We start from the raw sequence: 10641 nt of genomic DNA, 5'->3' as shown, positions 1-10641 counted from the left end.
TTTCCCCCGCAGGAGACTGAAAAGATTTGGCATGGTTCCCCAGATCCTCAAAAAGTTCTACAGCTGCACCATCGAGAGCATCCAGACTGGTTACATCACCGCCTGGTATGGCAACTGCTCGGCATCTGACCGTAAGGCGCTACAGAGGGTAGTGCGTCCAGGACCTACAGTTGAAGTCGGAAGTTTACATACACTTAGGTTGGAGTCATTAAAACTCATTTTTGAACCACTCCACACATTTCTTGTTAACAAACTATAGTTTTGGCAAGTCGGTTAGGACATCTACTTTGTCTATGACACAAGTAATTTTTCCAACAATTGTTTACAGACAGATTATTTCACTTATAATTCACTGTATCACAATTCCAGTGGGTCAGAAGTTTACATACACTAAATTGACTGTGCCGTTAAACAGCTTGGAAAATTCCAGAAAATGATGTCATGGCTTTAGAAGCTTCTGATAGGCTAATTGACATCATTTGAGTCAATTGGAGGTGTCCCTGTGTATGTATTTCAAGGCCTACCTTCAAACTCAGTGCCTCTTTGCTTGACAACATAGGAAAATCAAAAGAAATAAGTCAAGACCTCAGGAAAAAAATTGTAGACCTCCACAAGTCTGCTTCATCCTTGGGAGCAATTTCCAAATGCCTGAAGGTACCACGTTCATCTGTACAAACAATAGTACGCAAGTATGGGACCACGCAGCCGTCATACCGCTCAGGAAGGAGACACGTTCTGTCTCCTAGAGTACTTTGGTGCAAAAAGTGCAAATCAATCCCAGAACAACAGCAAAGGACCTTGTGAAGATGCTGGAGGAAACAGGTACAAAAGTATCTATATCCACAGTAAAACGAGTCCTATATCGACATAACCTGAAAGGCCGCTCAGCAAGGAAGAAGCCACTGCTCCAAAACCATCATAAAAAAGCCAGACTACGGTTTGCAACTGCACATGGGGACAAAGATCGTACTTTTTGGAGAAATATCCTCTGGTCTGATGAAACAAAAATAGAACTGTTTGCCCATAATGACCATTAAGTTTGGAGGAAAAAGGGGGCTTCTTGCAAGCCGAAGAACACCATCCCATCCATGAAGCACGGGGGTGGCAGCATCATGCTGTGGGGGTGCTTTGCTGCAGGAGGGACTGGTGTACTTCACAAAATAGATGGCATCATGAGGAAGGAAAATTATGTGGATATCAGTCAGGAAGTTAAAGCTTGGTCGCAAATGGGTCTTCCAAATGGACAATGACCCCAAGCATACTTCCAAAGTTGTGGCAAAATGGCTTAAGCACAACAAAGTCAAGGTATTGGAGTGGCCATCACAAAGCCCTGACCTCAATCCTATAGAAAATGTGTGGGCATAACTGAAAAAGTGTGTGCGAGCAAGGAGGCCTACAAACCTGACTCAGTTACACCAGCTCTGTCAGGAGGAATGGGCCAAAATTCACCCAACTTATTGTGGGAAGCTTGTGGAAGGCTACCCGAAACATTTGACCCAAGTTAAACAATTTAAAGGCAATGCTACCAAATACTAATTGAGTGTATGTAAACTTCTGACCCACTGGGAATGTGATGAAAGAAATAAAAGCTGAAATAAATCATTCTCTCTACTATTATTCTGACATTTCACATTCTTAAAATAAAGTGGTGATCCTAACTGACCTAATACAGGGACTTTTTTACTAGGATTAAATGTCAGGAATTGTGAAAAACTGAGTTTAAATGTATTTGGCTAAGGTGTATGTAAACTTCCAACTTCAACTGTATATACTAGCTGCGCCACTCGGGAGGCCATTAATTTGACATTTTATTCAAATAACATTTTTTCCTATATTTATTGTCAGTCCACCAGGTAATATCGTCTCAAAATACAATTAGCTATTTTAATAGCAGGCCTGTGTTTACTTCCTGGAAAAGTCTCTTGATGATGCAAAATGCATCATCATAAGACTTCTTGCTCTTGCTTGATTTTTGGGCTTCAGGGTCCAGTAAAAAACAACAACATTTAATCCAGATCAAAATTATCCTGTGTTGGGTTAAATTGTGCTCCCCCTTCAGATTTGGTCCCTCCTTGTTCTTCGGTGCAATTTTAAGCGATAACTGAACATAATGCTGCAACACAGATCATGTTATATAATCTCATGATGTGGGCAATTTTTTTTATTTCTATGTCCAAAATGATGGGGGAACATAATTTTATGGGGGATCAGGATTTAGACAGGATCATTTTGACCTGGATTAAATGTTTTGAAAAACTGGGCCCAGGAGGCTGAAAATACTATCTTAAAAAACTTGAACAATGACATGTGCAATTTTGTTGCAATGTATCAAAAGTGGACTAATGAAAAATAAATGTTTTTTTTGTTCTCGAGTAAAGTGTCCCTTTAAGGGTTATACATCCACCATCAACAATTCATATTACCAAAAAGCTTAAAAGAAACAAGTTTCTGAAATAATAAACTTGTCACACCCTGGCTATGGGACTCTAGTTGTTGAGCCAGGGTGTGTTTGTTCTATGTGGTGTGTTTCTATGTTGGGGGTTCTGGTTTGTTGTTTTCTATGTTTGCCTTAGTGACTCCCAATCAGAGGCAACGAGTGTCAGCTGTTGGCTGGTTGTCTCTGATTGGGAGCCATATTTAACTGTCTGTTTTTCACTTTGTGTTTGTGGGTTTTTGTTCCGTGTTGGTCATTGTTACCAAGGACGTCACGAGTCGTTTGTTGTTTTGGTTTCGTGCTTTATTAAATAAAGTAACATGTTCGTTCATCACGCTGCGCATTGGTCTACTTCTCTCCCTGACGATCGTGACAGAAAAACCCACCAAGATGTGACCAAGCAGCGTGTCCAGGAGCCATCGCCAGGGAGATCCCTAACAGATCTCCTTCGCCTCCTCGACTGGGTCAAGCCGAGTGAGTAAGAGAAGGGCTTGACCTTGTGGCAGAAGGGCGAAAGGCTGGCGAGGGACATGGAGACCTGGTCCACGGGGAGGGGAGACGCCCAGAAATTTTTTAGGGGGGGGCTAACGCCGTGGACGACGGGGCAGCAGGAGGACGCCAGGTTACGGGAGTCACTGGTCACCAGGGGGAAGGAGGTTGTAGAGGCACGGCGAGAGGTACTGGCGTGTGTTGCCAGTCCGGTCCGGCCTGTTCCTGATCCCCACGTAGGGCCAGTGGTGTGTGTTCCCAGTACGGTCCGGCCTGTTCCTGCCACTCGCACCAAGTCTACGGTGCGCATCGCCAGCTCGGCCCGGCCCATTCCTGCTCCCCGCACCAAGTCTGTGGTGCGCTGCCGCCAGCCCAGTCCGGCCCATTCCTGCTCCCCGCACCAAGTCTGTGGTGCGTTTCGTCAGCCCTGTCCGGCCCGTTCCTGCTCTCCGCACCAAGTCTGTGGTGCGCGTCGCCAGCACAGTCCGGCCCATTCCTGCTCTCCGCACCAAGTCTGTGGTGCGCGTCGCCAGCCCGGTCCGGCCCATTCCTGCTCCCCGCACCAAGTCAGTGGTGCGTTTCGTCAGCCCTGTCCGGCCCGTTCCTGCTCCCCGCACCAAGTCAGTGGTGCGCGTCGTCAGCCCGGCACGGCCCGTTCCTGCTCCCCGCACCAAGTCAGTGGTGCGCCGTCAGCCCGGCTGGGCCCGCTCCTGCTCCCCACACCAAGCCAGTGGTGTGCGTCGTCAGTCCGGCACGGCCCGTGCCTGTTCCACCGGTGGCGGGTCCGGCACCGGTCAGGTGCTGCGTCACGCCGGAGCTAGAGCAATCCGCTCCACCAGTGTTCAGTTCAGCTCTGGTCAGCAGGGCCAGACCGGACCAGGGGTACTTTGGGGGGTTAGAGAAGGAGTGGGGGTCAAGCCCGGAGCCAGTACCGCCGCCGAGGAGGTATGCCCACCCAGCCCTCCCCTGTTTTGCTCTTTTTGAGACGCGGTCGCAGTCCGCGCCTTTAGGGGGGGGGTACTGTCACACCCTGGCTATGGGACTCTAGTTGTTGAGCCAGGGTGTGTTTGTTCTATGTGGTGTGTTTCTATGTTGGGGGTTCTGGTTTGTTGTTTTCTATGTTTGCCTTAGTGACTCCCAATCAGAGGCAACGAATGTCAGCTGTTGGCTGGTTGTCTCTGATTGGGAGCCATATTTAACTGTCTGTTTTTCACTTTGTGTTTGTGGGTTTTTGTTCCGTGTTGGTTATTGTTACCAAGGACGTCACGAGTCGTTTGTTGTTTTGGTTTCGTGCTTTATTAAATAAAGTAACATGTTCGTTCATCACGCTGCGCATTGGTCTACTTCTCTCCCTGACGATCGTGACAAAACTGATGGTTCTGGGAACTCATTGTGATTGTATATTACAAGTAAGGTGCCACAGGTAACAGATAGAAAGAGAGTTGATGGTTTTCTTCGTCTGCCTGTGTGTAGTGAGCCTTTGATACTCCAGTGAGGTCCTGAGGGAGAAAATCAACACTGACAAAACTAGGCCACAGAGTTCTACAGCGGAGAGTTTCTATGACACGGGTGACTGAAAGCCATAATCTCTCTCTTTCTCGCTCTCTGTCTCTCTTTCCCTCTCTCTCTCTGATGGCTCAAGAGGAATTCTTCTAACTTCTCATCTTCTCTCTGCTCTCTATGAGTACATTGAGTATATTTGTACATTTCAAAGGGGTCAGGCATAGCCTACGAAGTCAAGCCACATTAGTAGCCCGTTTTGGCTACTCACACCATAGGCTAGCTAGGCTACTCTCTCACTGTCGCGGGGGGAACCCAGGTTATAACTCAAAAGCCAACGCTGGAATGCAAACACACCAATGTGGCTGCACTGTAAACAAACATTGGCTGACCTGCTCCCCATGACTGCTGCTGACTTCCTTAAGATTCCCAGTGCCAGGGCAGGTGTAAAAAACACATTTGTGGCAGGAGGCCTTTGTACTTTTAGAAATGTACAAAGGCCTAGTGCCGTCAACGACGATAGCAGGCTGAGGTTAATTTAGAGCCAGATCATCTAAGCTCAGGCTCCCACAGCTGGGTCGTATTCATTAGTGCAAAATGTAGCAAAAAGTGTTAGAACGGATTTCAGTCTGTTTTCTTCCGTTTGTGCCTAGTGAATATGACCCTGGTGAGAAAAACATGGATTGCTAGAGCCAGGGAAGTGTGAAAAGAGGGAAGAGAGGGAAATAAGGAGGTCATACGGTTGTTTTCACTGAAGCACACAGTCATGCAGAGTGGGTTTGGTCTTTTCGGGACACAGCTGTGTTTACCCCTCACACATCACTTCAAGACCCCAAGACCAGAGGGGCAGCCGGGCAGGAGCCACTACCATGGGCCCCTGTGGTTATAGTTGAATACAGAGCAGAGATACAGATGGATGGTCTCTAGATCATTGTTTTTCAAACCTCTCCCAAAGTACCAGCATCAGTGCTTAACAAACCCCTGCTCGAGGACCCCCCACTATTCCACATATTGGATCTATTCCAGTACTAGCACCCCTGATTCAACTCATTAAAAAACGTTGACCAGTTGAATCAGGTGTGCTAGTACAGGAATATATCAAATAAATGGAACAACTGGGAGTACTTGAGGAAACGTCTGGGAAACACTGCTCTAGATAATGTAACCCAGAGCTATATAGATAGATAGTTTGGCAATTGCTTTTGCAAACCTCTTCACTGAGGGGGCCAGCCGGAGGCCAAGATGCGACCAATATCTACAACGACTATATCCTAAACATTTTTTGCTTATAATCATAATATGATTTGCCTGCTTAATTGCTTACACATAACTTTAAATGGTCTGAAGTGTTTTCCATAACCCGGTGACCCAGATGTCAGGACACCAAATTCTAGGTCAGGAGCTGACAGTCCAACCTTGATCTTGCTAAACTGCTGAATTTCACTCTCTGTCTCATGAAACATGACAAAGTAGCAGAAATCTCAAGAAGTCTCACTGTTCTCATTGTTCAAATGAAAAGTAGTAATAATATAATGTTCTAGAAATGTTTCATTAAATAATAAACAAATTATAACCCCTTAAAGGTAACCTTACTGCAAAGTGTTACCAGAACAGGATATACACTGCTCAAAAAAATTAAGGGAACACTAAAATAACACATCCTAGATCTGAATGAATGAAATAATCTTATTAAATACTTCTACTTTACATAGTTGAATGTGCTGACAACAAAATCACACAAAAATTATCAATGGAAATCAAATTTATCAACCCATGGAGGTCTGGATTTGAAGTCACCCTCAAAATTAAAGTGGAAAACCACACTACAGGCTGATCCAACTTTGATGTAATGTCCTTAAAACAAGTCAAAATGAGGCTCAGTAGTGTGTGTGGCCTCCACGTGCCTGTATGACCTCCCTACAACGCCTGGGCATGCTCCTGATGAGGTGGCGGATGGTCTCCTGAGGGATCTCCTCCCAGACCTGGACTAAAGCATCCGCCAACTCCTGGACAGTCTGTGGTGCAACGTGGCGTTGGTGGATGGAGCGAGACATGATGTCCCAGATGTGCTCAATTGGATTCAGGTCTGGGGAACGGGTGGGCCAGTCCATAGCATCAATGCCTTCCTCTTGCAGGAACTGCTGACACACTCCAGCCACATGAGGTCTAGCATTGTCTTGCATTAGGAGGAACTAGGGTCAACCGCACCAGCATATGGTCTCACAAGGGGTCTGAGGATCTCATCTCGGTACCTAATGGCAGTCAGGCTACCTCTGGCGAGCACATGGAGGGCTGTGGGGCCCCCCAAAGAAATGCCACGCCACACCATGACTGACCCACCGCCAAACCGGTCATGCTGGAGGATGTTGCAGGCAGCAGAATGTTCTCCACGGCGTCTCCAGACTCTGTCACGTCTGTCACGTGCTCAGTGTGAACCTGTTTCATCTGTGAAGAGCACAGGGCACCAGTGGCGAATTTGCCAATCTTGGTGTTCTCTGGCAAATACCAAACGTCCTGCACGGTGTTGGGCTGTAAGCACAACCCCCACCTGTGGACGTCGGGCCCTCATACCACCCTCATGGAGTCTGTTTCTGACCGCTTGAGCAGACACATGCACATTTGTGGCCTGCTGGAGGTCATTTTGCAGGGCTCTGGCAGTGCTCCTCCTGCTCCTCCTTGAAACAAAGGTGGCGGAGGTAGCAGTCCTGCTGCTGGGTTGTTGCCCTCCTACGGCCTCCTCCACGTCTCCTGATGTACTGGCCTGTCTCCTGGTAGCGCCTCCATGCTCTGGACACTACGCTGACAAACACAGCAAACCTTCTTGCCACAGCTCGCATTGATGTGCCATCCTGGATGAGCTGCACTACCTGAGCCACTTGTGTGGGTTGTAGACTCCGTCTCATGCTACCACTAGAGTGAAAGCACCGCCAGCATTCAAAAGTGACCAAAACATCAGCCAGGAAGCATAGGAACTGAGAAGTGGTCTGTGGTCACCACCTGCAAAACCAGTCCTTTATTGGGGGTGTCTTGCTAATTGCCTATAATTTCCACCTGTTGTCTATTCCATTTGCACAACAGCATGTGAAATGTATTGTCAATCAGTGTTGCTTCCTAAGTGGACAGTTTGATTTCACAGAAGTGTGATTGACTTGGAGTTACATTGTGTTGTTTAAGTGTTCCCTTTATTTTTTTGAGCAGTGTATAATACTATGCTAATTGGATAGGCGCCTATTGGAAAGACAATAAAATGACATTGTTGTGTATCGACTGGCAAATGTTTTAATGACTGCACATGCTCACAGTGAATTCTTCAGACGTGGTGGTGGTGTGCCAAGTACAAACATGGAGACACAGTATAACTGGGAACACTAAACACATACAACCCGCATGGACCTTCAGGGTTTGGAAATCTCTAAACACAGTTTGAAAAAAGCAAACGTCCTCTTCAAAGAATGTCGTCTTGAGAGAAGACAGACGTGTCGTAACGGCTGAGTATTTCACCCCTCTGATTCAGTGTTTCCTAACCCTAGATCCAGGGACTGACATGGCGGGTTGCTGCTGACCATCAGATAGTAAGTTGACACCGACTTCTGACACAAGTCTCAAGTGTTAATTTTAGTTTTAATTCAAATGGCCCTCCAAAGAAGAGGACCATCAGCAGAAAAAGTTTAGAAACAGTGTGGAAAACATGTGTTTTTGGAACTGCTCTAATTAACATAGTGCCCGGACACCCACTCAACTGCTATACACACATATGTACAATATAATGTGATTTTAAATTACAGTCTTTGAACGGGTTGTTCATTTACAAACACTGAGTAATCTCTTCTATTGCAGAGTTAGGCACACGCATTTCCACTAGTTTCAACCAGTGTTTCCCCTAGCTAGAGCAGCCCTCCACTGCCTAAATTGTTTTGTCATCCATTGGTTTCAATTTGTAATTTTTATCCCAGCTGCCCTAGATGTTGCTTTGAGGGCTTTTGCATCCTGCCTAAGGAAGAAACTAATATAGGGGAAACACTGGGTATACAGTTCTCATGGTCCAACTTTGGGAACCTTCTGAAAGTTGTAAAACTGTCCACTGGCCATTGACATCAGTTTAGGAATGAAAATGTACTGTAGGCTACTGTCTTTTGACCACTAAAATAGGTCACGCAACAAAAAGACAGAAGTCAAATTCTGACCTCATCAAATCAATTGTAGTGCATCCCTGCCGGGATGCATAGTTGAGCTTTCCTCTCCCTCTGTCAGTTACAACTGTCAGCCCAACCACTCGCAGCTCCTTCAAATAGTTTTTGTAACCAAATGAAAAATGACAACAAAAAAATCCATTAAAATAGCTCATATGAGGGGAGGGAAATTATCTTGAGTGTTTTTAACACCTCGCCTTTCCATTCTCAGGTCCGAAAAAGTGTTTTGACTCTCCATTCTCGCGTTGTTTCTTTCGTTCTCCTTCGTTGGGTCCTATTCCGTTCTCCCCTATCCGCTTCTCCCCTTGTTGATGGCGAACTAATGCGGCGGCCATCTTGGTTTTCCAGGTCTCAGAGGTGTGAGGAAGTGGAGAAGCAAAGCTTGAGGGTGTAAGGGTTGGAACCATCTGCAGGTGGAAAGACAGAATAGGAAGAAGGGATGAGGAGAGGATAAAACATACATGACTTGCACACACGTTTAACTCTATACATTTACTTTGTGGGGTGTGTGTGTGTGTGTGTGTGTGTGTGTGTGTGTGTGTGTGTGTGTGTGTGTGTGTGTGTGTGTGTGTGGGTGTGTGTGTGTGTGCGTGTGTGTGTGTGTGTGTATTTGTGCGTATGTGTGTGTGTGAACATTTGCTCTAAATAATCATGTGTTGACACTAGAGTCAGTTTGAGCAATGCCCTGGTGGCATATTTCATGAAGCAGAGGCAGTAAGTTAGCCAGCTAAAGATTCTGAAACCACTCCATATAAAAGGCCAACTTATTAAGTAAAGTGTTACAGAGTGTTCTTTTAAAGATACAGGATCAATGAGTTATCGAGCTAACTTTGATAAAACACTCGGTAGCAACATTTGCTCTATACATTTTCTAGATCACAGGGGAGGTAGCCTGCAGGTATAATTGTTTACTACTTGTTATAAGCATGCACAAGCCTTTATAATGTCTTATAATAACGCTTATAATATGTCATGTATCTTTATGTATCAACATTTCAACTGAATGCCTGGTATTTACTAGTCAGGATCATGTTTCCAGTTTCAAGTTTCAAGTTTTAATGTCACATGCACAAATACAGTGAAATGCATTTCTTGCTAACTCAAAGCCCAACAATGCAATAATCCATAACAATGTATTACAAAAAAACAAAACATAAAACACGAGAAATAAGAATAAGAATAAGAAATACACAATAAAGTAATAATTAAGTAAGTATACTATATACAGGGAATATTTAAAAAGACAGTTCCAATACCATATTTACATGTGCAGGGATACTGGGGTGATGGAGGTAGATATGTATAGGGGTAAGGTGACTTGGCAACAGGATATAAGATAAACAGAGTAGCAGCAACTTGCATGTGAGTGGGTGTGTGGGTGTGTAGAGTCAGTATAAATGTATGTGCATATTATGTGTGAGTGAGCAAATGATGGAGTGAGTGTTTGTGTGTGTGTTGTGTTGCCTCAAGGGGTTACTCCTTATATTCTGTATTCGGACTATTTCCAGCTAACTGGGACCTTAGGTCTGCCACCCCCGTCAGGCTCTCTGTATGACAGACATTATTATTACAGAAAACAAGGCTTTCTCCTGCAATTTTCCTTCTCTGCCACTAAACAAATAATGAAAGCACACAATGGAGGTGTTTGGGGGGTGGGCTCCATTTTTGTTTTGCCTCACAATAAAAATTGTTTTAAAAGTTACGTCTATTGGCTTTTGTTTGCGTTGTCGGCCCGTGTGAAGGTGAATACCTGCTGTGTAAGGGAGGAGCACAAGTGAAGAATACAACAAAAATGTATTTAACTTCTATTGTAGTCGAAAAATAGAGAGAGTGAACAACTGTGAACGATGATGAAGACCAGTGATGAAGAGGCGGCTAGCGGCTAGCCTGGCGTGTTGATTCAATTTGGCATTGTCTGGATGGCTGGCTGTATATGGGGGACCGAGTGGCGTCGTGGTCTAAGGCACTGCATCGTAGTGCTAGAGGCGTCACTACAAACCCGGGTTTGATCCCGGGCTGTATCACAAC

General features: G+C 45.4%; 1 protein-coding gene across 1 annotated transcript in view; it reads right to left on the bottom strand.

Moving 5' to 3' along the window:
* Window positions 1-8025: 8025 nt before the first annotated feature.
* Window positions 8026-10641, bottom strand: part of LOC123485532 (heterogeneous nuclear ribonucleoprotein L-like) — a 42160-nt gene continuing 39544 nt past the window's right edge. Inside the window, exon 12 of the mRNA XM_045216489.1 lies at window positions 8026-9020. Within this exon, the coding sequence (XP_045072424.1) occupies window positions 8965-9020 (56 nt within the window). The 3' untranslated portion in view covers window positions 8026-8964. The remainder of the gene's footprint in view (window positions 9021-10641) is intronic.

The sequence above is a fragment of the Coregonus clupeaformis genome, unplaced genomic scaffold, assembly GCF_020615455.1.
Source record: "Coregonus clupeaformis isolate EN_2021a unplaced genomic scaffold, ASM2061545v1 scaf0721, whole genome shotgun sequence".
NCBI lineage: Eukaryota > Metazoa > Chordata > Actinopteri > Salmoniformes > Salmonidae > Coregonus > Coregonus clupeaformis.
This window is presented reverse-complemented; position numbering and strand designations above follow the sequence as displayed.